The sequence below is a fragment of the Gambusia affinis genome, linkage group LG02 (genome assembly GCF_019740435.1).
Source record: "Gambusia affinis linkage group LG02, SWU_Gaff_1.0, whole genome shotgun sequence".
Lineage (NCBI taxonomy): Eukaryota > Metazoa > Chordata > Actinopteri > Cyprinodontiformes > Poeciliidae > Gambusia > Gambusia affinis.
The window spans coordinates 14,967,633-14,994,699 of NC_057869.1; the positions used below are offsets into that span (position 1 = coordinate 14,967,633).

Sequence of the window (27,067 nt, forward strand, 5' to 3'; positions counted from 1 at the left end):
ATGTTTATACAATACATGATACTGGGATTTGGAGGTTGAATATGTCAGAAATTCACCGTTCTGCCCAGCTGGTGGCGCCAGCGCACCTGAATAGTAGTGGTCGAAGAAGAACTGAAAAAAAGAACGCAGTCTGAGTCAGTTCGGCTAACTTAGCATGACAGCTAATGAAGATCAGCCAACACTCAAATTTTGGTTTTAGACCAAACTGGGTCATCGGTACCGTGTGGTATGGGACCCCGAAAGGTAAAGCTGGACACATACCGTAAGAGAAGCGTGGTGTGGAGCTTTTTTACAGATATAGACGAAGGGTCGGTGCAGTGTGTGCTGTGTAATCGTTTCCTTCATAAAAAGGAGCACGGCTCCACCACTCCGATGCTAAGACATCTGCGCCTCAAACACCCCACACAGGTCTACAGAGGTATGGAAAGAGACCACGAAGCTGCCGCCAGCCACGACCACCAGCATATGGAAATAGATGATGAACAGATCATCTCTGGTATGCCTTCCTGGTTATTTCCTGTTATTAGTTTGTTTGTTTCATCCCTGACTGCTTGTAATCTGTTTTGTTGTTTGGAAACTGTGCAGTTACCTTTCAAATACGACATGTTTTTTGTGTGGCTGGATACACGCCCAGTTTCCAGGAGATTTTAAAATGTGGCCTCAGTTTTACGCCACATTTTGCTTTTCATTGTCATTCAGCTGAAGTTCACTTTTATGCAAATGAAACCTTACTTTATTCATAGCTGGTTAGCTTAAATCTGGTTCGGAATGTAAACAATGCTAAACTTTAGTCTCATGTGGAGCATTTAAGTGAAGATGTATTTTGGGGCTGAAATAATGTCTTTATGATGCCTTCTGCTTTTAGAGACAAAAATCAAGGTTTTTTTTTTTTTTTAAAGAAAACACCCGTTTGTTTTTCAGTTGTAGTGTCGGTGGATGATGACGAATCCAACACCAGGACCACCCAGAATAATTCTGACCCCAGCACTGCTGTCAGTGGCCTCTGTGAGACTTCGCCACGAGGCTCCCTAGCTCATCTAATACACGAAGACGATCTTAGCCACATTCCCAACAAGCAGTCACGCAGGCGCAGCTTGATTTGGAGACTGTTTGAACATTTGGACAACTTGAACGCCGCTCGCTGCCGCATTTGCATGAAGAAGTTGCACAAAAGTGGCGGCATTAGCAACCTTCGTCGACACTTGGTAAAGAGGCACCCAAAGGTGCTTTCAGAGCTGCTGTCCACCAACCACCGCCCTGCTGTGCCCTCACAGGATGTAAATGCAGCCGGTGTCTCTCGTGAATCCTACATAGGAACAGAGCCCCATCCAGGTACGTTTGGTCAATGAAACCAGTTCTCTTCATGTGTAGTTTTATCAGTGAGGGGACAGCATGGTCTCTTGTCATCATCAGAGCTTCTTTAGGATGTTTATTTTTCTCTTGTTGTGTAGTGAAATTGGTTTTGGATGATGGGGAATCTCACATTATGACCACACTGAATGAACCTGATATTCCAGCGATAAACAAGCTTCCAGGCATACCACAAGGAGAGTCCGCTGAGAAAATAATAGAAGCAGAGGTAAGCTATTTGTCCACTTAAAACAATTACAGTTAAAAGAAGATATTTTTTCTCACTGTCCAACTTTAAATTAGCTGAAGCTTCTTCTGTTTGAGATCAGATTAAAAAAGCGTTTCTACTTAAGTCTGTTTATCGCTTACAAATCCATCATCACCTGGGCTTTCCTTTATTGTTTAAAAACAAAGGAATCTCAGTTTATGTACGCCTCTGATTGTGGCGTAAAAGAAAATTTCTCCCTTTATTATTCTGGCATTTAGCAAATAGAAATATTATAGCAGTGCGATAAAGCAGAAAAATCTTCATATACGTGTAAATATATGACTTTAACTTGCATAATGAAGCATTCTACACATAACTTAAACCACAGGAGATGAAATATTCTTAATTGCTGCAACTGCATTCAGAAATCTCAGAGTTTAAAAGGTTGTATCTCTTCCAGCCTGACCAAAAGACATGAAGTGTTATTTTAAAGTTTCTGTCCACTAAGCTACACTGGAGAACTTTTCTTCTTCTGCAGGATTCAAATGGTGACGGAACGGGGGGAACCATGTGGGACAGTGGACAGAAATGGTTTCCGGGTGAGCATCGATTGCTCTAACTTGTCTTATTATTATTTTTGATATTATTTTCCAAAGATGAGTCAAGATTTTTCTCGGTAATCTGAATTTCTAGGCTCGACCACTTCCTGAAAGGGATGTTTTCTTTCGGACCTAAATCCTGCATATTTTTGATGTGTACCTGTTTGAGCATGAGGGATTTTATTAAGAGGAAAAGACAGGCAGAATTCTGGTCCCAATGATCAATTCACACCTTTATGTAGAAAATCATAACAGCCGCAGTAATAAATGGCGCTTTTGCAATTCTTAGTATGTTGGATTAAACCAGCTGCACTCATATTCAGAAAACTTACTGCTACTGACTGTAGGAAAGTTATTTTAGACACTGAGACTTCAGAGCCGCATTTAAAGCCTCGATAATAATTGGTACTTAAAATTTCTTTTTCATCAGTGGAAGTTAGAGTGGAGGACGACAGCTCTGACGTCATGACCCCTTCTATCGAACCTGATGCCAGTCATATCATAAATGACAATTCCGACTCTTTGCAAGAAGGTTTGGCACAAGAAGCGTTTCAGTTAGAGGCAGGTGAAAGCTCCTCTGAGAGACCGCAGACCAAAGACCGCAGGAGGAGCGTGATCTGGAGGCACTTTGAGAGATTAGAGAGTTCAGAAGCAGCTCAGTGTCGCATTTGTATGAGGAAGCTGCAGTGCTACGACAGCGGCTGCACCGGTAATCTGCATCGGCATCTGTCAAAAAGACACCCGAAGGTGTTTTCTGAGCTGGGATCCAACTCACTCAAACAGTTGTCACCAGACTCAAATGGCCACGGTGGAACAACCGAAAGTCCGTTAATAAAACATGAACTGTCAGGTAAGTCTCTATTGCTGCTTTTGAAAGTGTTTATGGTTTTTATTAAAACCAGGTTTATGTATTCAAAATTAACATTTTGCACGTTTTGCACTTTCATTTGGCTCTCAACTGCTTCCAAACATTCCAAGCACTTAATTTTTGGCAGTAAGGTAATTTTTTCTTCTAGTGTCTGGAAAATTATTGCAGACTTCTGCCCAGGTCCCTCTTGAAAATGAGATCCAGATCTCAATGGGGTTTACATGGTTAAATGAATAAAACAAAAACAAAAAAATGAGCCATTTGATAAAGCTCTCAAATGTTCAGTCACGATCACAGACCATCCCACCATTACCTAGAGTTCCAGCAGAGTTCCAGCACGTTTGGTTAGCTGGCTTTATACCACTGTATGCGCTGTGCAATGGCTTCTGGAAAGGACAGGCGTTTTGTTGTGGACTTAACATCCAGAAGCCACTTGCTTCTTTGTTGTCGGTTGTGTAGTAAGTTCCACTTTTGCTTTTCAAAGATGTATGGTTGTATAATTGTGCATCTGTTTGCAGTCTTTTTGACGAGCAACTGTAAACATTGAGTTGTGGGCGTGGCCAGCAGCAGCTTAATTGGATTTGCAGTGACAAGATAAAACAGCTCAAAATAGACAGAACTGGGGCGTGCTGTGGTGGAGTAGGGGATAGCGCGACCCACATTTGGAGGCCCTCAGTCCTCGACGCGGCTGTCGCGGGTTCGATTCCCGGACCCGGCGACATTTGCCGCATGTCTTCCCCCCTATAACTCCCCTTTCCCTGTCAGCCTACTGTCATATAAGAGACACTAGAACCCACAAAAAGATCCCCTGGTGGGGGAATTAAAAAAAATAGACAGAACTGACCTGACTAAAATCCCATCATTTAAGAAAGATTTTGTGCAAAAAACACCATGAACATGTTTAACATAGCTTATAGATGCATTCTAAGCTCTTAAAGGAAGCATAGTAGGTCACCTTTAAAGCTTTTGGTCATATATTCCTTCACTATCGAGCATAAATATTTGTTTACATCAGCTTTCAACCGTCTGTTACAGTGAGATCGTCTTTCCCTTCAGCTGGACTGAAGATCTCCAGGCAACCAGAGGTGGAGGTCAGGGTTTTTGAACGGGAGCTGGAGCTGATTGAAGCTCTGAGAAGAACGCAGAGGGAGGAGGCTCAGGCTCTGCAGCAGCAGCGGGAGCTGCTGGAAAGGCTGCAGACAGTCGGCGCCAGAGAAGCCGCTGCAGACAGGGAGACAATCGAGTCGCTGAGGAAAGCCCAGCAGGAGGAAGCCGACGAGTTGATCCGACAGAAAGAGGAGCTGGAGAAGGAAAAGGCAGAGCTGCGGAAGAAGTGGGAAGAGCTCTACCAGGAAAAGGAGGAATTCTCTTTGCTCTCCAAAAGCAAAGCGACCCATTGATTCTTAGCCTTCCTGCAAGAGTTAGACTAATTCTAACACAGGGTGATGTAATAAATATATAGTTAACTTCCCTTCCAAGTGAAACATGTTTTTCCAGAAAATTGATGCACGGTGGCTCAGTTCCTGTTCCAGCTGATGTTTTCTTTAAATATGGAGGAAACTGACCCGGGGCAACGTTTCTGCCTTCAAATTACTCTGTATTCAGATACACTCACAAGTGGCTTTGTAATGTGTAGCATGTAGATTATATAAGCTTTTTTTAAAATAGAGTTTGAAAAATGAACTTCCATACTGTAAGATGTAAAACTGTATATAGAGCATTTTAAACTTGTAAACATTTAAATTCATGGTTCAGACTGTTTTAAATAGAAAAAAGCGTTGGAGAAATGATTTTTGTGGACTTTTTCTGTTGACGTAAGTTCTCATATAAATATGTTTCATTGACCTTGTTTGCTTTGTCTTTATTAAGGTTTACCTTTTCTTTAAAGGTAAATTTGATTTGGTGTTAAAAAGGTTTTGCACCAAACTGTTTTATTTTTTAAGGTAATGTTTACAGTAGGCCTGTGTTAGTAATTTTGGTGCTATGAATACTTAAACTCAGTTAAATGTACACGCAGGATAAATAAAATGTACAGAAAAGATGTTTATATCAATTTTTAAATTTTAAATATATAATTGGAATTGAAGTTTATAATTGAAATATTGATCAGATATTTTTTTTAACATTTCTGTATAATCAGAAAAAGTTTTTTTTTTTTTTTATTTTATTTTGAATCCTGTTAATACAGGTAACTATATTAGTGACATCCTTTCAAAGGGATTACAAATTGTATGGAGGACTTAATCTGCTTTTAGACAAGAATAAAAACAAGATTTCTAGTCAGATTGAAATAAACCGTTGTCAAATACCTTCAGATATAGGAGAAATTGTTTCGAAAGCTAAAATTGTTGTAAATTATATTTTTTTTAAATTACTTCAAAGGCAGTACAAATAATTATCACAGTGAAGATAAGGGCCAGAATTTATAAAAACTAAATAAAAAGAACTCATGAAAGCCAGTAAGGAGTCGTGCTTGGTGTGGCGCGCATGTGCACATATGCGGGGTAATTTACCCCAAAAGTTGTCTACTCAGGTTGGATGTTTAATTCGACAGTAATAAGTGGGAAGTTTTGTTTCATGTAATAATGTGCATAATAAAACGCTTATTAATTAACACCAATATATAACAGGAGGACAATGCTATAGACGTAAAGCCGAAGTTGTTGCTGGAGCGCTACCTGCCAGACTATACCGAGGGATTACTAGCACACTGATGACGTTGACGCCGGAGTAACTTTCGTGTGGCGGAAGATGGCTGACAGCGTAGCTTTGGTAGCCAAAAGATGCGACTCTGGCTCGTTGTCGTCTGTGAGCATGGAGACCATCTCCGGGCTGACGGAGCTGGATGACCTGGAGCGGGTTTACCAGCAGCTCTGTACCGAGGAGGTACGTATCGGAGGCAGAGCTCTGTCTGTTGCCTACGTCACCATGTAAACTTCCGCGATGCTGCTGCCTTTAGGAACAGAGCTAACCAAATCCGCTGTTGATTAATTATCAGAGGATCTGGACCAAAGCTACCACTCTGTGTTTTAGAAACTACTGTATTGTTCTTTGTGAAAACTCGTATTACAGTTAATTACAGCGGAGTTTAGCAAAACAATAAAACAGTCAAACCCGTGTGTTAAAGCTGCTATCCAAACTTTTCAAGTCAAATCAACTTTAGACATTATTTTTCACCTTTAATTGGTCTTTTTGTTGTGCTATTTTATTGGAAATCATAATTTAATAACTGTTAAAACAGGAATACTTACCCCATAGAGACGTCAAGAGTTGTAAGTGATTAGATGTTGTGCGTGGAATTGAGGAAAACAATAAAACACATAACAGACGACCAGGACAAACAACCTACTGCACATATTTTCTTATTTATGTGTTATAGTTCTTAGCATGAAACATATAACGTGTGATAACTGGAGTCACATAGTTAAATCTGTCCGGAAATGCCTGATGGATGCATCTCTGTGTTTGAGTCTCACAAAAGATTTCTGCACCCAATGGTGAAATTCGCTTTCTGCTTATAGAGACTTTACAGAGGTTTGTATTACAACGCCGAGGAAAAAGCTTATTTAGAATATTGGGAAATACTTTTTTATTGTTTATTGAGAGGTAAATGATTGGCCTATATAAAAAAAAATTCTCAGATTTTATTTCCCGTATAAACATAGAGAGTTTGTGCTTTACAACCTGCTATAGATTTTTTTTTTTTTTGCAGGACATGTTAGCTCCTAATTTGTATAGTAAGAGTTTTAGAAAGACTTCAGTATAGCGTAGGTTGTGCAAACGCTATTAGACCATTTGGAGAAGCTCCTAAATCAAATGAAAACAGTCGCTGTTTCTGGGGAGAATATAACATGGCCACAACAGAACATTTATTTGTTTAGAAAATCTTTTTGTGTGTTTACATTCTCAAAAAAAACTCTAGTTTTAGTTTTTGCTTGTTTTTCTTTTGTTTGTTTTTTTCTTTTTTGCTGCAACATATCATCAAATAAGCAAAAGTAAACTCTTGAAATATACATTTGAGTATATGAATTTATCCTATGTGACTATGTTGATGTTTTGTTGAGTTAGACCTTTATGCACACGTGATGTGATTGCACTGCATGCATGCTGCTTAATTTAAAAATATTGGTGTTTGTTCTGTTTATTACAGACAGAAGTGGAAGCTGAGCTTGACAGGCTGGTGGGACAGGAGGGCAGCATTCACACAAAGATGCTGGCACTGCAGAGAATGGGGTAAAGACTTAATAAATCTGTTTGAGGCTCACTGAGCTTTTCTGAGATCTTTATATATAGCTGATGCACTTAATTTTTTCCTTGCAGACCGAATCTACAGCTGATTGGAGGAGATGCCAGCCAGCTGTCAGGCATGATCACTTTCACCTGCAGTCTGGCTGAAAATGTCAGCCAAAAAGTCAGACAGCTAGACCTGGCAAAAGTAAGTGCAGCTCTTTTATATTTTTAAAGTGGAGACTTTGATAATTAATGCATATGCCTAAAGGTCTTATTTTCATTTTTTGTTTTGCTTGTAGACCCGGCTTTATAAAGTCATCCAGCGCGCTGACGACATCCTGGACCTGAAGTTCTGCACTGACGGCGTTCAGACGGCGCTGCGTAACGAAGACTATGAACAGGCAGCTGCTCACATCCATCGCTACCTTTCTCTGGACCAATCAGTAATTGAGCTGAGCCGTCAGGGAGAAGAAAGTACGAGGCTTTTTATTGCCATGGAAACACGCTGAGTGTTAATTTTGAACTTTTTGGTTGTTTTCCTGTCTTCATGTTTAGCATCTAATTTTTGCTACCATGTCAGCCTGCCCTGGATTGTGCATCTCAGTTCTAACTCCTAAAATATGACCATTATATTTAACCTTTGCATTTTACCAGCTGGAAGTATTTCTCTCAAATTTTTTGTTTTCAGTAGATAAACTCTGACAGTCATAATGTGTCATTTCTGAACAGGCAGCGCTGTGGACGCCAGTCTGGTGAAGCTGCAGGAGGCGGAACAGAAGCTGAAGGTGATCGTGGCAGAGAAGCTCGACGAGGCTGTAGCAGCTGTCGACTTGGCCCAAGTGGAGAGGTTCTTCAAGATCTTCCCTCTGCTGGGCCTCCACCAGCAGGGTCTGGCCCGGTTCGGCCAGTACCTGTGCAGTCAGGTGGGTTCCAGCAGAACTGCTAAAGTGCTGGATGGGAAAGGGGTTTTTTTGTCGTAGTTTTGTACGGTCATTTCAATCAATCAATCAATCAGTCAATCACATTTTATTTGTACAGCACATTTCAGCAACAAGGCATCTCAAGATGCTTTTTGTCAAGTCCCATCTTTACACATCAGAATGTTGGTTAATGTTTCATTAATAATGTTTCAGAAAAAGCTCTAAACAGGTGGCTGTTTAGTCGAGGTTTAAAGGAACTCAGTGTTTTGGCTGTTTTGCAGTTTTCTGGAAGTTTGTTCCAGAGTTGTGGAGCATACAAGCTGAATGCTGCTGTTCCGTGTTTGGTTCTGATTTTGGGATGCAAAGGAGACCAGAACCAGAAGACCTGAGAGGGCTGGAAGGTTGCTATGACAACAGCAAATCTTTAATGTGTTGTTGTGCTAAACCATTTAGTGATTTTTAAACTAAGAGCAGTATTTTAAAGTCTATTCTCTGAGCTACAGGGAACCAGTGTAGGGACTGTAGAACTGGAGTAATGTACTCTATCTTTCTGGTTTTAATGAGAAATTGATCTTTCTAGAACAGCTGCCTGTCTGATTTTTTTTTTTTTAGGCAGACCTGTTGTTTCTGCTTCCTCCAGCTTTTTATTCTACAGTCTTCCCTGAAAACTGTCTCCGTCTTGCTGCGAGATTCTCGTAGCTCCAGTTCATCACGGGATGATTTGAGAAACTTGTTGTGTATTTTTTCCACACAGCTCGCCTCCAAAGCTGAGGAGAACCTGCTGTTGGCGACAGGCGGCGATCTGGGAGAGAAGAGAGCTCTGCTGATATTTGCAGACACTTTGACGCTGCTGCTGGAAGGTGAGAATCCCCCTCTGCATGGCCGCCTGGGTTCTCGCTCATTAAACAATGACTCCAATAATGTGATGGTTTCTGCTCACAGGCATCGCTCGTGTCGTTGAGACTCATCAGCCCATAGTGGAGACGTATTACGGTCCGGGCCATCTGTACACCCTCATCACTCACCTGCAGCAGGAATGCGACCGTCAGGCCCAGAAAATTGTCGATAAGTTCATCCAGCAGAGAGGATACCACAACAAGGTGTGTGTTGCACCTGAGCTGCATGGTTTCTGCTCTTGATGTCTCCTCCTTCTGACCCTTTTTCCTCCAGTTCCAGATTGTCCAGACCAGCATGATGAAGAACGTTCCAGGGGAGAGGATCGAGCCAAGGTCTGCTTTATATTCACCCCGTTTGTCTCTGTAGTGGTTTAATTAATAGAAATACTGCAGAAAATAACCAATTACCATTTTTTTCTGACTATAAGCCGCTACTTTTCCCCCTCATGCTTTTTAACCATGCAGCTTACAGCCTGGTGCGGCTTTTCTGTGGATTTTTCTTCAACCACCAGGGGGCTCTGTAGCAGGAAGTGAATCATTGGAAATCAAAGAAGAAAGTGCAAATTTTCATTTAGAACAAGCTAGCAGCAGGCACGACGGAGACGTTTATTCAAACTCATATGATGCCGCTTTTAAGTTGAAGGCTATTGATCTGGCAGTACAGATTGATAATTCGGCGTGAACGAATCCATGGTTCGGCGTTGGAGACGCAGGACTGAGTCCTTAATAGCAGATTTATTAAGAGCAGCGGAGATATCAGCGGTTTGTAGACTTACATATATGTATGTTTCCAGTTTGTTTTTTTGTTTGTTTTGTTTTTAAAATACGGTGATTAGAAAATGACATCAAGTGAGGCAGGTCCGGATTGGTATGATTTTCTTTTGTCACATATAATATGTGCTTGGACCCAGGGAGGCCTGTCATGATAACAATTAACTGTTTCAGAACTTATTGCGATAAACGATAATATGGTTGTTTTGAGACCATGTTCAAGTAACATAGTGGCAAGTTCACCCTTTCAAATATCAGTAAATCTAATTTCAAACAAACATTTAACACTGAAGCTGAAGGAACATTTTACATATCTAACATAAATAAACAAAACAACAAATAAAATGGATATCAAAGTCCGTAAACAAAATTTTCCTCCACAAAAGTGGCTAATTGAGACCAACACATCAAACTGTATCCTTTTGTTGTCCAGTCTTTGGTAGAAAGAGAGAAAACAAACATGGAAATGGGAATTATAGAGCTCGTTTTAATTCATCATGCGATTGATTGATTTATTGTGACAGGCTTACTCACATGCCACTCCGACCGTAACCAAACACATCGGCTCTTTAGACTAAAAGTTATAGACAAAGTCAATCCACTGTCATTACTGTATCATTATTTAGAAAAATAATCTAATGAACTTTGACAGCTTCGTTAGTTTCTGTTCTCATAAATGCATCTTATATTTGTTGAAACTGCAGTCGAGTCATCAGAAAAGGGTTTTATTTTTAGTGTAAACTCTGGAACTCATCACCATCTGACTTTAAGACCAAGACTGACATTAAAATATTCACTTCAAGGCTCCAGAGTTGACAAAAGATGAACCGGAACTGTATTCATTTTTAAATATTGTAATTGTTTTGATTCAGTATCTCTGAAAACTATCTCTTTTGGATCGTTTTCTTCTGTTTACTTTTCATTTAAACCGTGAAAGGTCCTTCTAGGGTCGGGTGTCACAAATTAGCTATATACATAAACTCTGTGATGTTTCTTGTAAAATAAATAAACAGTAAAATAAAATAAAAAAATTTCCTGTCGAACAGGGAGCTGGACCCTGTGCTGACAGAAGTAACGCTGATGAACGCCAGGGCCGAGCTGTACCTGCGCTTCCTGCGTCGCCGCATAATGGCCGACTTTGAGGTTGGAGATGGTCAGAGCATCACACCAGGTAGTTTTATCACGAGGCAGGTTTTTTGTTTCAAATATTTCTTTTTTTTTTTTGGTTGTTGTTTTTAACTGCTCCATTGTTTTCTCCAAAAACCGTTAGAGCACCAGCAGAATGTGGAGAAGCTAATCAAGCACTGTTTGCTGAGCACCAGGATGCAGGAGCTGATTGGATATTACATCCCAATGGAGGAGTACTACATGAGAGAGTCGGTCAACAAGGTCAGGCTCACCAAGCGTCACATCTGTTGTCAAAATAATCTCCGAACTCTTTCAACACTCACAAAACCTCTGGAATTAGTAATACTGGAGAATTTGCTTCATAAACTACAATTTAATTCAAATTTACACAAAATGACAGGGAAATAGTGTCCAAATTCAAAGTTATGACAGTAAGATATTTCTAAAAAACTTTTTAAAAAATCACATCTTTTGCTTTCAACGCTTATTTGGAAGTAGAATGAAATAGAATAATTCACTGATGTTCAGCAGAGTAGAATACTGCCTTTGGCTGAGCGACATGCAAGATACATTTAGAAAAAGTTTAAAAACGACACCACTGTTTTCAGACAGAACTGAAGTTGATTATCATCCATCTTAATCTTAATGCTATCTTCTATTCTGAAATAATTTGCACAAAAAGCCCCCCAATATGTGCAACACTGTTAAAGGGTTGCAACTGGAATTTCAGCAGAAGGTGGTTCTACTATGTTTAGATCTAGGGGAGCTGAACACAAATGCAAGCCACACTTTTCAGATAAAAAAAAAAAAAAGTTGAAACCCACTAACTCTTCCTACCTTTTCCTCATTGTGTGTGACTCTTTGTTGGTTTGTCACATAAAATCCCAGTAAAATCCATCAGAGTCTGTGATTGTGATGTGACAAAATGTAAAAAGAAAATAAAAGGTTTCCAGGTTGTGAATACTTTTTAAAGAACTGTGCATCCTAAGTTACCGACCTGCTGCCAAGAAACCAAATTAGTTCCAGTTCATTGCAGATTTTCCAGAACCTGTACTGTGATTTTTATTGTTGCTTTCTACAGAGCGCTCTTTGAAACTCGTAAGCAAATAATTTGCTTTCATAGTTCAGTTGATGACGGGATTATTTGATTCAGGAGTCTTAACTCTGACACACTCACAGATGCCGACCTTCAGGCTTTACGCCCGGCTCCTCTGTTTTAAACATTTCCACGGTGATTAATTCTTCAGATCCATTTCTCCTTTTGCTGAATATAAACGTTGAGCTCCTATTATTTTGTTTTGAACGACTCTGTTTCTCAGGGATGCTCTGCTTTATGTCCCAGGTTACCGACCTGATTCCAGTTAAACGAATTACTTCCAGTTTGTTAGACTTGTTTCGACGCCTCATTATGAGATTCGCCCCCTGGGGCATTAGCAGAGGTTTCTAATCCTGCTGCGCCTTGCCTCTTGTTGTTAGACAGGATGTCCAGGGAAGAGCCACAAAATTAACAGTGTGATTCTTCTACTACTGTTTTTTTCTAAGTTATGCTGCTGACGTTAAACAAAAAAATAACATAGATTGCATCGTGACGCTATAAAGCAGAAATTGAAAAATAATGGATCTTAAAGTTTTTTTGGGCACAACAAGACTGTTGTGAGTGATACATTTTTGTCTGAATTGTGAAAACAATCAGACGTGAATGAAAGTAAAACCGTGTTTGTGGAGGCTATTTGTTTTCTTGTCATCCTTTCATTTATTCAGCTCTTTACCAAAACATTTTAGTTTGTGGAGTTCAGAAGAAGTCAAATATTTGATGTATTTTCTTTGTCTTTGCTTGAGTCCAAGAGCTGGAGGCTGCATCCGATTTTAACTCATTTATTTTATTCTAATCTTACTTCTTTAAGGATTCAACTGTATTGTCATATCAGCTCACATTTGGATGTTTATTGTGCAAAATTTGGACTCGCGTCCCAATTTAAGATAAATAAATAGATTTTAGAAAATGCTGCTGTAATTAGCTTTGCTAAATGCTAAATACACACGTGAAAGCAAGAGATGGTGCATAATATTACATGATATTGACTTATTAATGTGAAATTATGCTGCCTAATTTTTACTTAACTTATTAATTACTCTGACCTTCTTCAGGCTGTTACCATGGATACTTACGAGAAGGGTCAGCTGACCAGCAGCATGGTGGACGACTGCTTCTACATCGTTAAAAAGTGCATCAGCAGAGCGTTGTCCAGCTCCAACATCGACTGCCTCTGCGCCATGATCAACCACGCCAACTCTCTGCTGGAGTCAGACTTCAGGTGACTCCTCAGCCTCTCCACCAGACACAAATGAAAGACTTCTTACAAACCGCTGCCACTTGTCTGACCTCTGTCCTCCTTCCCTGCTGCCAGAGAGGTGTTGTACAACAAGCTGCGGCAGGGCTTCCCGGCCACGACGCTTCAGGACATCCAGCGGGGCGTCAGCAGCGCCGTCAGCCTGATGCAGAGCAGCCTGCAGCAGGGCAAGTTTAACACGCTGGGCATTGAGAGCACCGAGAACGCCAAGGCTGCCTTCCTGGTAAGATGATCGGAGACACCGCCGTGTGCGGCTCTCCCTTCTATTTGCTAGTAAAATCCCTTCCATATAGAGGTTTACAGCTAACAGCTGAGGTTATTATAGTGATAAAATCTTTGGCTTCAGGATATAGACAAAAGTAAAAAAAAATTATTTATACCACTCTGACCATTTAAAACAATCAGTTTCTCTGATTTCAGTAAAATGAACTTTGTTCTTTTATTCTATGAACTACTGACAACGTGTCTCTGAAATTCCAGGCAAAAATTTAGTATTTATTTGAGGAAAGTAACGAAAAAAATAACGAGAAAGATGCAGTGCTTTCACACCTCAAGTAATGCAAAGAAAACAAGTTCATATTAATTCATTAACAACAATACTAATGTTTTAACTCAGGAAGAGTTCAGACGTCAATATCTGGTAGAATAACCAGGAGGTTCCGAGCAGTGGGCTCTTCATTATTTACAGAGTTGTAATCTGGTCCAATAGAGTCAGATGAAGTCCGACTGATACCAAATATCTTTTGTAGAGATTATAATTAATTATAATCAGATAGTAAAAAAGTGAGTAAACTCAAAAAACTTGTTGTTGGTTGATAATTAACTGAAAGTAGCAGGAGTTTTTATTTCTTTATTCCTTTAAGTGCATCTCAAAATTCACATTTTGGGTATTTTTTTTTTTTTTTTTTGGTGTCTGGAAAATTTGTCTTTTAAAAAACTTCCAGAATGTAACGCCAACCCAGTGAAGCCCAGTTCATTACCTAGCAACGCCAGAAGAGTTCCGCCCGTCACCTAGCAACCCAAGCTGAGCTCCAGCACATTTTGGTCAACTGGTTTAACCCTTCTAGGCCAAACAGGAGATGTTGCGCTTTTCAGCCAATATCGGGTTATTACGGTAATTTCACCCCGATGCAGGGAGTGAAATTAATCTGATGAAACACTCTTTTAATAGACGGTAAATTACAAAAATAACTTGCTAGATATTGAAGGTTTCAGTTGTTACGGATAATAAATGGGCCAATATTTTTACTCAAAGGACATTTAAAGAACTGTGTGCAATTAAAATAAGCAAAAATATCCAGGCGGAGATTTGAAACTTATGACTCAAAGGCTTAACTGCAGACTGGTTTTATGTCGCCGATAGACCTTGAAGGAAGCATAATGGGTCACCTTTAATGAATTGGTCAAAAATCTCTTCTTCAGCATCTCATCTGCCAGTCAGGGCTTAGCTAGAGAATATTGTCCGGTTCAGATCTCTGTCTGGTGCAGTTCTGTTCAATCTTTAAACTTGCTTTTCAAACGCAGGTCACTCTGAATAACGTGGAGGTTTGCAGTGAGAATATCACGACGCTAAAGAGAAACCTAGAGGTAAAAGGCTCATTTCTCCCCTTTCTTTAGGAAAATTTCTCCGCAGGTTGAAAAAGCAGATATTTTTTTTTCTCCTTTTCCTGGTAGAACGACTGCTCCAAGCTGTTCAGTCAGGGAGTCGGATCTGGTGAAAAAGCAAAGATCGAAAGCTGCTTGTCCGACCTCATCGGCACTTCTGCAAAGTTCAAGGATCTGTTGCAGGTTAGACACGCGCAGAAAACGATGAATAAATGTCAGTAATTCTCTGCAGGCTGAGACGTATCTGTTCTAACTTTGACTTGAATGCTCTTAGCTCAATATTTAACCCGACTTTTATTTATATTTAGGAGGGTCTAACAGAGTTGAACACGACAGCTGTAAAGCCTCAAGTCAAGCCCTGGATCAGCAGCTTTCTATCCATCTCCCACAACATAGAGGAGGTTCTGCTCACCTCACACTTCCGCACAGACAACAACCAGAAGTCGGGTTTGTTTTTGTTTGTAACTGTGGCCGATCTTCACAGGAAGAGTTTAATGACTATGAAGCTAACGACCCCTGGGTGCAGCAGCTCATCGTTAACCTGGAGCAGCTCATGGCGGAGTTCAAGGTAAGGAACATCGAAGTAGCTGATTTCTGACCGGATTAATCATGTTTTTGTAATCGTTGTGGTTCTCCTCCCCAGACGGCCCTCAGTCCCGTCATCTACGACACTCTGACCAGCCTGATGACCAGCCTGACCTCCGTTGAGCTGGAGAAAACGGTGCTCAAATGCTCCTTTAGCAGGGTAAGCAGCTGCTCTTGGCCACAGGGTGGCGCCAAACTGTCCCTGCATATTTGAAAAGTTGCAGTGATTTGCTAATGAATCCTGCTGGTTTTGTGGTTAATGTATTTGCTGCTGCAGCTGGGAGGGCTGCAGTTTGATAAAGAGCTGCGGTCTCTGGTGGCGTACCTCACCACGGTCACCACCTGGACCATCAGAGACAAGTTCGCTCGCCTCACGCAGATGGCCACCATCCTCAACCTGGAGCGGGTAACTCAGATTCACACCAACACACTTAAAATCTGTCGTGGCGTTGCACTGCTTCTGGTTTCACTGGTTTTAAGTGTTAATTGCTACGATTACTTTTCGTGAAAAGAAACTATATTATTGAACTTTCTAGATAAAAAAAAATCTTAACCTTAATTGAAAAAATTTAGGTCAGACCAAATATTACTTTTACTAGTTGTAGCTATGAAGAATATCAATAATTTAATTAACTTTGCCCAAGAAAAAAAAGCATGTTTTCTCTAGAGCCTCTGACCTTTAAAGTCTTTGCTATGGAGATAAAAAATACTTAAAGGTTGCAGTAAGCCCAAATTTCTGATGACAATAAAATGTCCTTTAAGCTTGAGCCTGTATGAAATATTCACTGTGTGATAATCTTATTTAAAAACACCGTTGTCTCATGGTATTCACTCAAAAATGTAAAATGACTCAAATGATTTAATTTAAAACAGGTAACTATTAATATTGCACCTTAATTTCTGTTATATTGCAATGTTGAATTTTATTTTGACACGACACACAGGTAAATTTAGTCGTTTTGAAGAACTTATTGCACAGTGTATCTAATCTGTTTTGCATTTCTCATCTTAATAAATTAACAGTTGGAGAAAAACACGCTAGCTGCTTCAGACATCCAGTTAGTTACTCACCACATGCAAATAAGAGCGGTGGGTGATGCTTCTTTTGCTTCCATCTTGTTTACAACTGGAAATCCGTACTCTCAGCAACAGGTGGGAGAGGGGCAACTGTGTAACTCGGTGACTCAATCAATACAGGCTGGAAATGCTCTGGCACTTTCTCTCCGCTGGCTCATTCAAGGGGTTAAAAAAAATGTCTGTAACTTGACATCCTTAAAAAGTCTTAAATTTATGTATCTAAAATTAAAATGCCTTAAATTCATTCACCGAAAAAGTTCGTCAGCCTTAAATATGTTAATCGGTTAGGAGTATTTAATCATATGGTGTATGTCTTTTTCTCTCTTTTTATGGGACATTGAGTGTGACTGGGTAGTTGAGCCTACCACTAACTAGCTGCTAATTAAGTGCAAACCTGAAGTCAGTTGACTGGATAAAGTTCGTACATTTCTGTGGAGATAAAGGTCTTAAATGTACCTCATACTGGCCTTTAAAAGACTTAAATTTGAGTTGGTAAAACCTGCAGAAACTCTGCTAACATAATCATTAAAATTGTGTCCAAACCAAAACTGTTTCCTCTTTGTGCAATGTTTTATTTTTCTTAGAGGTAAGTTCAAATAGAATCAGTATGATTTTTTTAGTTTTCATGTGTTTGGAAAAAAAAAAAGTCAAAACTAAGGAATTTAAAGGTGGAGTGAGATCAACATTGCCTAGCTTTTTGCTAGCATCTTGACGTTTCTGCTTATCTGTCCCGCAGGTGACTGAGATCTTGGACTACTGGGGTCCTAACTCAGGCCCGCTGACATGGCGGCTGACCCCCGCCGAGGTGCGTCAGGTTCTGGCTTTACGGATCGACTTCAGAAGCGAAGACATCAAGAGGCTGCGACTCTAGATAACGAGCTAGTGGCCGTCTGCAACATGGGGGAAAAAAAAAAAAGAAAAACTCTAAACAGATGTGTGCGCGACACAAAACAAACACCCTGTTTGTTCCTCAGTGGTGTTTTTTTTTTTTTTGCAGTTTGTCCAGCTGATCCCAGTGTGCATCAGTTCCAGCTGAGCTTTCAGAGACGCAGTTTCAGAGCAGCGACGGCGAGCGGCCTGATCTTTAGTTAACTGTAAAATGTGTAATTAAAATCATAAATGTGTGACTGTATTACAGTGGAGTATTTTTAACCTGTATTGGGCCGAGAGAGAAACGGGGACACACTGGGAGCGTGGAGTGGAGCTGTGGAGCCGCTGGTGCAGCAGAGCAGTAATGAACGTCCCGACCATTAAACTGACAGAAGCAGGTCAGACAGCTGATCCAGCCCAGTCATTCAATATATGAATAGCTCCTTGCCGGTGATGATGGAACACTTTTAACCTAATAAATTGAGAGCTTGCTGCGCTGCGCTCCTGATCCCTGCCATCCAGCACATTTCACTGCCATGCCAGAGCTGCTCTCAATCTTTTTTTATGCGTCTTTCTGACTCCAAACGGCCAGCTTTGTTCACGAGGCAGTGATGCATCAAAAGTGGTTCACACTCTCATAATATGCAGCCTAATTTCCTGGTCCAGCCTTAATTCTCCGTACAGATTAAAGCAAAGGGAACAGCTTGTTACGTCGCGGCGCAATCAAAACTCAAGACCGGCAAAGCAGAGATAGTTAGGAAAAGTGTGGCTTTAATGTAAACACAACATTCGATTGGCTCAGCACAAACATTCCACATGAGAGCAACCAATAAACTACTGAATAGGATGGGGGTGCAGCACAGAAACATTCACAGTAAAAAAAAAGAAAAAAGAAAAAAAAAATCTGGTATAATCATAATATATATATACAGTACGGTGCTTTTTAGGGTGAAAATGGAGATAGGATGTGAGGACTGACTGATATGTGATGGGTTAAAGAGAGTACAGGGGATGGGAGGGGCAGTCTGGGTGAAAATGAGGGGCTGTACTTTAGATTTCCCTGCAACAGAAACATGACGGACTGTGAAGAGAGAGGAGGGGGGCTGCGGTGGGGGGGTTAAATCAGAAAACCTCCCCAAACAAAGACAGCCTGAGGTGAGGGGGCACTTATCTACCAATTTCACAACCAGGGACCTCGCAGCAGCGCCAAAGTCTGGATGTTGATGCAGAGCTGCTGCGACCCTCTGCACCTCGGTGTTTCATGAATGGAAATAAACACAGTGCTGTGAAGAAGTTTTCACCCCCTTACAGATTATTTCTTCTTGTTTTTTTTTTTGTTTGTTTGTTTTTTTTTATCACGTCTGTCAACAAACCAAAGAGAAACAAAGTCATTCATATGGACGAGTCAGGACGGAGTTACAAAGCCGTTTTCAAGGCTTTTAGCTACAAACCTTTAGCCACAAACGGAGAAAACATGGAACAGTGCTGAGTCTTCCCAGCCTACCTAAAATATTCGTTAAGAGTTCGTCGACGCCGCCTCATTCAGGAACATCTAAAGCACTGTAGGCCTCGTTTTCCTCCGTTAAGGTTCATGATTCAACATACAAGAAGCGACCGGGCCGAAACCGGATCCTTAAGAGTCCCAAGGCAAAACCCACTGAGGACCATCTCACATTCCCCCTTTAATATCCTAATGATCCCCACAACTTCTAGAAAAATATTCAGATATTGTTTTAGATGATGTGTCGTGTTACATCTGGCATGAAGCTGACAGCATTTCAGAAGAACATAACGGTCAAACACGGTGGAGGCAGTGTGATGATCAGGGTAATGAGCTGAAGCACAACAGTCTGAATAGTGCAGGGAGGAAAAAAAGCTAGATGGAGGTTTTGAAGTGGTCTAGTCAAAGTCCAGGCTTAAATTCAGTCAATATGACGTGGCATGATCTAAAACGGGCTCAAAAACTATACAGTCTGTAAGGGGGCGAGTTTTCACAGCACCGCATGCGGCACGGGACTTTTCTTCTAGGTAAGAGGGAGACGGAGGCATAAATAAGTCTTTCATTATAATAAAATCTGATATTTAAATAATATAAATCAACAGTATGAGCTCTAATTTCTGACCCTACTGCCCTATCTGTTATTCTCAGGTGGTTGGCACCAATGTTTCTCTTTGTTTTTCGTGAAGAAATGACTGGCTGATGGGCGGCAGCCAGCAGCTGCTCTGGACAGAAGAATCCTCTCTTTCATGAGAGCCAAACCGAGTGGGACAGACCTGCAGGCCGGCAGTTTGAAGGGAAGTTAACACAGCCTCCTTCTTTTCTTTGCGTCCACGCCCCTCGGCCACAAGACACCGTCACCGTCATCATCATCATCTCCACCTTCACACTCAGCAGCTCGTCGCGCGGAGCACCAGAGGCTGTATTCGGAGCGTAACGGGACGGCGTCCTCCTCTGCGTTTCTGGGCAAGGCTTCAGCTGAATAAACCTCTGGTGCTTCCAGCCTTACAGAACATTCAACTTAAAAACACATTTTTAAAAGACCAAAAAAAAAAAAAAAACGAAGAAAAAAAACTGGGGGGGTGAGAGGGTTTAGATTTAAAACAAAAACGACGGGGATACAAATCATGGCAATTATCCAGTGTGGTGTTTGACGGCAGCTCTTTGGGTCCCGTTTGGACGTGTAGAATTACATATTTATGTAGTTAAGAATCATCAAAATTATCATTATTAACACCTCACGCACTCCATGACGACCTTTGTGCTTCTGGCTCTGGGCCTCAGTACAAGCCGCAGCCTCTAAGGTTGTTTGCGATAATGATGTCGGTGACGGCATCAAACACTACCTGGATGTTCCCTGTGTCTGTGGCACAGGTCAGGTGACAGTAGATCTCCTTGTTGGGAGAGCGGTTCTTGCTCTCAAACTGAACCTGAATGTAAGCCGTAGCGTCTTCGTATGTGTTAGCACCTGCGGAGACAAGAGGGCCAGACGTGACGCTCGGTGCGTCTGTGGCGAAGACGAGCAGGAGAGGACGAAGGTCCACCGACTCACCTGTGTATTCTGGAAAACAAATCGTCAGCGGCGACTTCTTGATCTTTTCAGCAAACAGATCTTTCTTGTTGAGGAAGAGGATGATGGAGGTGTCGATGAAGAACTTGTTGTTGCAGATGGAGTCGAAGAGCATGAGGGATTCGTGCATGCGGTTCTGCAGGAGGAGGAACAGCACTGAGGGAAATCTTTCCAACTCGCTGCAACAGATCCGCTCCAACCACAGAAATGTCACAGGAAAACTGAACCCTGGCAGAGTTTGACCGTCTCTCCTGGTGCAACGCAGACACTTTATGATTTTATGAATGATCAGTATAACGCTCTGCTACCCTGAGGAATAAAACTGCTGCTCCATTACAGCTTCTACGGAGTTCAAATAGGGACAAAACCAGAAGCTGAGCTCACTCTACACACATTATAAAGTGTCTGCAGTGGCTACCTGAACTGTTTTGACCACAGATCTTTACTGGTGTCTAAACTGGTGTGTCAGATTTCCTTTGGTCCTCCAGGCCAGAAGAAGAAAAGTTCTGCTGATACCTGGAGTGAGAACTAAAACTGCGGCGCCATTTTCCCACAGCGGTCCTCACTGGGAGCATTTTCTGTATTTTAAAAATGTCATCAAGTTTAACTATTTGTTAACATTACATTTATTATTTATTCGTTTATTTTTAGTTTTGTTGCTGTCTTAGTTTAATTTTGAACAATTTTAGCAAGTTTTTGATTGATTGATTATATCTTATTATTAGATCATTTATATTTTAGTTATTCAATTATCAAGTATTCCATAGCTATAAATAACTAAGCTTTTATTTTTTTTAACCAAGTTGCTTTGCTTAATGTATCATTTCTGTTGTAGTTACTAACAATTACAACAATTATTTCTTTAATCACAGTTTAACCTTTTTTGTTTTAAAAATTGATTTTTTTTTTAAAAAAAAGGTCAATAGAATAATAAGATATATTTACGCTTTAATTGTTAACATTTATTTTTCTATGAGGCGTTATTTTAAAATTTTTATTGCCTTTTCAGCTTCGTTTTTCTGCGTCAACCTTTTAATGTTTCCTGCGTTCTTCATCGTTTAGAATAGTTTAAATCTGTATCTGTTCTGACTGGACTGACTTGGTCATTTCCCGCCTGTATAAGTCACTTTTTGTTACATTTGTTTGCATGAAAAATAATTCATAAACTCCCTGGGACGGACTGAAGGACGGCGGCGTAAATGATCATTTCAAAACGCGCCCACGTTTCCCCAGTACTTACAGTTGTCTCGTCTTCATGGAGCACCTGGTCATAACCGCTCAGAGCGACGCAGAAAATGATCGCTGTCACATCCTCAAAACAGTGGATCCACTTCTTCCTCTCTGACCTCTGACCTCCAACGTCAAACAGCCTGGAAACACGGAGCACGTAGGTTCAGAGCAGGAGCTTAAACTGGTGACATTCAGTCCTCGCAAGATGCAGCGGGGCTTTTTCCCCTCCCCACCTGAAATGGAGATTTTTGAAGGTGAAATGGGTTTCGACGATGCCAGTGGTCTTCACTCGGGTCCTCAGGATGTCCTGCTCTGTTGGCTGGTAATCTGCCGCCCCGATGCGGTCTAAACTGTCCAGGTAGCTGTTGACAACAGGAAAATAGGTGGGAAAATTACAGGTCTACAGTTTTTTTCTTCTCTTTTTGTTTCAAAAACAGTGGCTTCTTGTTGCGCTCACTATTGAGCCGAGTCGTTCAGCTGGTATTCCCGGGCGCGGTTGAAGCACTCCTGAGTCCCCGGATCGGCCCAAACACGCTTCATCGCACCGAGAAGCTCGGCAGAGTACGGCTCCGTGTCCTCCATGCGGCTGACGACGTCACAGACCAGCTTTGCGTCAGCCTGTTTCATAAGTTCAGGGGAACAGACACAGAAATATGATCTTGTTAATTATTCATCACCAGCTGAGACAGTTTTGTGAGCTTTTTTTAAACTAACTTTTCAAAACTGCACATAAATGCATTTATTACTCGTCCTACGGTCGACACCCGGCTCTTCTCTGACACGTTCACATTTCGAGGTTACATGAATAAAATTGAATTTCCTAGAGGTCAACTGTTCAGATGGTTGGGTGTGAGTGAGACTAACTTTTCTGTCCTTGTCTCCAAACTCAATTGTCAGCGAGTCCATGGCTCGAAGGATGGCTGCCAAGCTCTGGATGGTGTTGCTGTAGACCACAGGCTTATACTGCTTCACATCATCCCCAGAAAAGCCATCTTCATGGATAATCCTGCAGGCGTACAGAGATATTATCAGACAGGCACGAGCCTGGACTAAACAGAGAAGAAGGGAAAAAAAAGTCTCAATTGTCCATATGTTCCTACATTTCAAAACAAATGACTTATTACAGTAAAAGCTTTGTTCTGGAGCTGTACATGCTTCTACAGTGAGCTCTGGTTGTGTTTTTTTTTTTTAAATATCTTTCTTCCTTCTCTCTCATGTTAAAGCAAAGCAGGAATTGATCCCACTCGCAGTCTGCGATGTGTAATTTGGCAGTAATGTGATATTTAAATAATTTACAATGCATGACGAGCGATGGAGTGAAATCAGTCTGAGCACCAATCAATCACCACCACACAAGACCAGGCACAATTAAACTCCTCATGATCTGGTCCATCAGGCCCTCCTCACCCCGACTGACTGGATCTATAAGGAAACCGACCCGCAGCCCAACATTCATCTCATCACTCGCAAACACTGACTGGCATCCGATGAGGGAAACGGATAAGGGATCACGGTTTTCATGTTTCCGTCTGATCAGAGCACATCATGAAAAGATGCTTCGCTGCAGAGATCAACCAGATGGCCTGAATCTGCAGCACCATCATCAAAATTAACAGTTTTATGGAATAAATTTTTTTTTTACCTTTGCGAAGGGAATGAGAATGGCTGCATTTTTCGGGTTGCAGATTATGATTACTTTTATTTTGCCTATTAAAAAATAAAAAATAAAAAATCCACTGCTTATGTTTTACTGTGGAAAATACCAGTTTTGCTTAAATGGAAACGTTTAAAAAAAGAAAAAAAAAGTTGCTTTTGATTAAAATGGGTGCTTTACTTCACAAAAATGCCTAAACTCTTGTTATATTTTGAGACATAAAAATATTTTATAGTATAAATAGTGTATAAAGTCAAAAATAACTGGGGCTCTTTTGTTTGGAAAAAATGCTCTAAGCATTAAATGAGCTAAAATATGCTGGATTTACACAATTAGTGTCTCTTTAAAAAGCAATATGAGTTATTGATGAAACTCCTTCTGACCAACACAGGGTGCTAAAGAGGAAAAGCACAAAAATAGACATCACTGACATTTCTGCAGCTGACTGGCCACAGCAGCATGCCTGTTTTATTCATAAAATCCACCCCGCTGCATGCATCATTTCACCTCACTTTATGACCATTTTCAAGCCTTTGAACAGACTCCTCATGCCTGTGGATACTACACTTCACCGCCTTTCTCATGAACGCGACCAGGAAAAGGATTTCCACCGTATGTGACAATGATGTCATCACGCTCGCCTCCAATACCTGCACTTTATGACCCAAAGTGAGCAGTAAAACTCATCCATCCGCTGCCTGCCCAGGCCGGGGAAAGGCCCTGAGAGTATTTGCAAACTGTTTTTGAGAAGCGCCTTGGGTTCAGGGCAGAGCCGTACGACATGCTGCAACCTGGGAGCACTGGGAGGGTAATGAGGTTGAATGGAAACAAGAGGAGGCCGGGCAAACTTCTCCCAAGATAAATGCTCAATCCCATTTCACCTCTTGCTCCTCGTTCGTTCCTGAGGGGTAGGCCAAAGCCAGTAGTTTATGTAAAGTAGGGGGAGGGAGAAGCAAAATACGCTCACAAATGTGAAGATTTTCCCCGTTATCGTCTTTTAAAAAGGCACAAAAACCTCCAAAAAGGCCCCGTTTGAAGAGTTCTCATATTGTCAAAGTACTGTAAACCAACACGAAATGCTGCAAAATTATAAATATTCTCAACTGCTAAGATTTACCATTAAAACAACAACTAGGACGTTCTGATAGATATGGAGTAGCACCAGGAACACTAGCCATACAATTCTGCAGCACCTTTTTTGATGATTGTACCAAATGTACTATATTGGAAAAGAAACATAGACACACTTTAAACATATTAAGGTAGATTTATTTCTCAGTGGAGTACATTTGGTAATTTTTTTAAGAACGCCTGCTGCAGGTTTGCAACTGTAAGCTAAGAACATAATGTGCACATGGAAGTCAAATGTGTTTGTGTAGTAGAAATAAGTGGGAACTGAGAACGCATTGGCTGCTTGAAGGAGTGCCCCACTTCTATCTGATTTAATATACAGGTACAGGGATGACCCAAGGAAGTGGGATCCAGTCGCAACATTGCAGGGAGGTTTGTGTCTTTTCGTGCTGAAACATCTTTAACTTGACTAAGAGGTTTAGGGAAGACAACAGCAGTCGTTTAAAACATCAAAGGGTGATTTAGATTAGACAGGGGAAGGTTTAGATGCGGTTTTAGAAGCAATATTTCTGAGTAAATCCGCTTTATAGGCAAAGTACTCTCGGCGATATCGGGCACTTAAAGCCATTAAGATTAAAAGCAGAGGTATTCACTAATGGAGCAGTAGTGACCTCACACACACATACACACACACACACACGCGCGCGCGCGCGCACGCACACCCTGTACATATCCCTAGCTGCACACTCCCTGTAGTCAAGCGAAACCCTCGTTAACTACATTTCAGCACCCCCGGCGGTGAACAGCACCCTGGCACAGCCTCGCTGGCGGTCTGCAGGAGGTGCTGGAGTCACCGGTGCTCCTCTGGGGCTTCGGCCTCTCGAAACATGGCGGCCCAGCCTACCTCCGTGCAGACAGGGGAGGCGCAATCTCGGGCCTTTCACTCCGACTGAGTTTGTCAGCGGAGAAAATGAGCCCGGAATTTGAATAAAAAATAAAATAACAATAAAAATAAAAATAATAATAAAAAGTAAAGGGCACTTACTTCATCTGTTTGACGATGGTGCTTTTCCCGGACTCTCCGCCGCCTGCAAAGAACGGAGGCAGAGGCAGTGAGATCAGCACCACGGAGAGCACCTCCGCCCCTCCATAAGCGCAGCGAGGCGCCGCAGCCTCTCCTCTTACCGAGCAGCAGGAGCTTGACGTCCTTGGCGGCCACCAGCCCGTCCTCCTTCAGGTTCTTCTCGATGGCCTTGCTCCGGTCCAGAGCTGCGCGCTCCTCGGCGCTCAGTGTACATCCCATGTTTCCAGGCGAATAAGCGATCCCGTCGTCTCCCCAGTCCGCCCTGTCCCTCGCCGACTCTCGGTCGCTGCGTTACGTCTCACTTCGCTCTCTCCTCCGCGCTGGCCGCTACAGCATTAGGGCCCGGATTGAGGGCGAAACAGAGCCGGGGTCCCGGAACGGTCTTCTCTCCGCGAATGCGAGCCTGTCGCTCCGTGCCCTCGCTCAGAGGGGGTTGGGAGGTGGGGTCGCTGTGACAGAGCCTGCGGGGTTGGGGTTGTTAGGTGGGGAGGGGGTCTCCAGTTCGCTCTCTCTCTCTCTACAGGGCGGCGCTGAGGATGACGAGCCCGCGCGCTTTCGGCGTATCTTTTCAAGGAAAGCGCAGACGGGATGGTATGGCAGGCCGTTGTAATATATAATCAAAGAGGCGGCTGTGATTTAGCTCAGTAGGATAAATAACTACAAGTACACAAACATTGTACTCAAGTAAGAGTGTGACTACTTCAACATATTCTTACTCAAGTAGAAATGAGAAGCAACTGTCCGACAAATTACTCAAGTAAATGAATGACATAATGACACATTTAGGGAAAAGAAACATTTTTCCTAATCAATTCCCTTCAGTATAAAACTTATAAAACTATCAAAAACTTCGGGTGTGTGTCTGTGCCAGGGGGTGTTTATATATATATATATTAATAAAAAGTTTTGCTTTTCTTAACTGAAGATCTTTTATAAATATGTTGGGGTTTTTTCTGTAACTGAAATATAACAGAAGGGGGAAAATATTACTGGCTAATACAACCCTTTTAATGCTACACTCAAAACGTTTTTGTAACTGAAATGTAACAGAATGAGAAGTTACTTAGTAATATACACATCTTCATGCTACGCTCACAAATGATGTAGATGCTCTATATTTTATCAAAGAAAAAAACAGCATCAAGTGTAAGTGCCTACCAAACATATAAATACTTACAAGCACAAACGTTATCCAAAGTAGAAAGCGTATAAAGTACATTCAGAGAGTTTTTGAGCCGTTTACTCTCTCCTAACGGCCTAAATTCTTGTTGACATGGTTACCGGAGAAATATACGTCACAGATAGTTTGTTGTGAAGAGAGCTCACTCGGCCATGTTTCTGCGAATACAATATGACAAAAATCGTTGGTAACACAGAAAACAGTTACATTAGGATCAAATATCAAACAGATTAAAACCAATCAGTCAATTAATATTTAAAAATTACATTATCAGATGGACCAATATTGGTATTTTAAAGACCAAAGTGAAAATAATTCATAT

General features: G+C 41.4%; 3 protein-coding genes across 7 annotated transcripts; 2 read left to right on the top strand and 1 right to left on the bottom strand.

Annotated features, from left to right (window-relative positions):
• Positions 1 to 34: 34 nt before the first annotated feature.
• Positions 35 to 4,874, top strand: LOC122843347 (zinc finger BED domain-containing protein). 5 transcript variants are annotated; one of them, XM_044138037.1, is made up of 7 exons: positions 74 to 243; positions 409 to 496; positions 922 to 1,332; positions 1,452 to 1,579; positions 2,097 to 2,157; positions 2,588 to 3,007; positions 4,061 to 4,874. In XM_044138037.1, exons 1-7 carry the CDS (start codon positions 229 to 231, stop codon positions 4,423 to 4,425), a joined length of 1,488 nt encoding a protein of 495 aa, XP_043993972.1. In that variant the 5' UTR covers positions 74 to 228; the 3' UTR covers positions 4,426 to 4,874. The 5 variants fall into 5 exon arrangements, with proteins under 5 accessions (XP_043993980.1, XP_043993962.1, XP_043993953.1 ...); XM_044138027.1 differs by having other exon boundaries at positions 65 to 496; positions 4,082 to 4,874; XM_044138018.1 differs by having other exon boundaries at positions 71 to 496.
• Positions 4,875 to 5,702: 828 nt separating this feature from the next.
• On the top strand, positions 5,703 to 20,000 carry cog4 (component of oligomeric golgi complex 4). Its single transcript, XM_044138082.1, has 19 exons — positions 5,703 to 5,911; positions 7,176 to 7,258; positions 7,346 to 7,460; positions 7,555 to 7,729; positions 7,985 to 8,178; positions 8,930 to 9,035; positions 9,118 to 9,275; positions 9,346 to 9,404; positions 10,889 to 11,013; positions 11,113 to 11,231; positions 13,119 to 13,285; positions 13,379 to 13,544; positions 14,846 to 14,908; positions 14,996 to 15,109; positions 15,235 to 15,327; positions 15,411 to 15,494; positions 15,570 to 15,671; positions 15,789 to 15,917; positions 17,325 to 20,000. Exons 1-19 carry the CDS (start codon positions 5,777 to 5,779, stop codon positions 17,457 to 17,459), a joined length of 2,322 nt encoding a protein of 773 aa, XP_043994017.1. The 5' UTR covers positions 5,703 to 5,776; the 3' UTR covers positions 17,460 to 20,000.
• gnao1b (guanine nucleotide binding protein (G protein), alpha activating activity polypeptide O, b) lies at positions 18,208 to 26,842 on the bottom strand. Its single transcript, XM_044138097.1, has 9 exons — positions 26,743 to 26,842; positions 25,667 to 26,129; positions 25,527 to 25,569; positions 22,621 to 22,762; positions 22,214 to 22,374; positions 21,990 to 22,118; positions 21,767 to 21,896; positions 20,509 to 20,662; positions 18,208 to 20,424 (listed from the first exon to the last, which is right to left on the bottom strand). The coding sequence occupies exons 2-9, from the start codon at positions 25,782 to 25,784 to the stop codon at positions 20,237 to 20,239; spliced, it is 1,065 nt and encodes a 354-aa protein (XP_043994032.1). The 5' UTR covers positions 25,785 to 26,129; positions 26,743 to 26,842; the 3' UTR covers positions 18,208 to 20,236.
• Between the last annotated feature and the right edge of the window lie 225 nt (positions 26,843 to 27,067).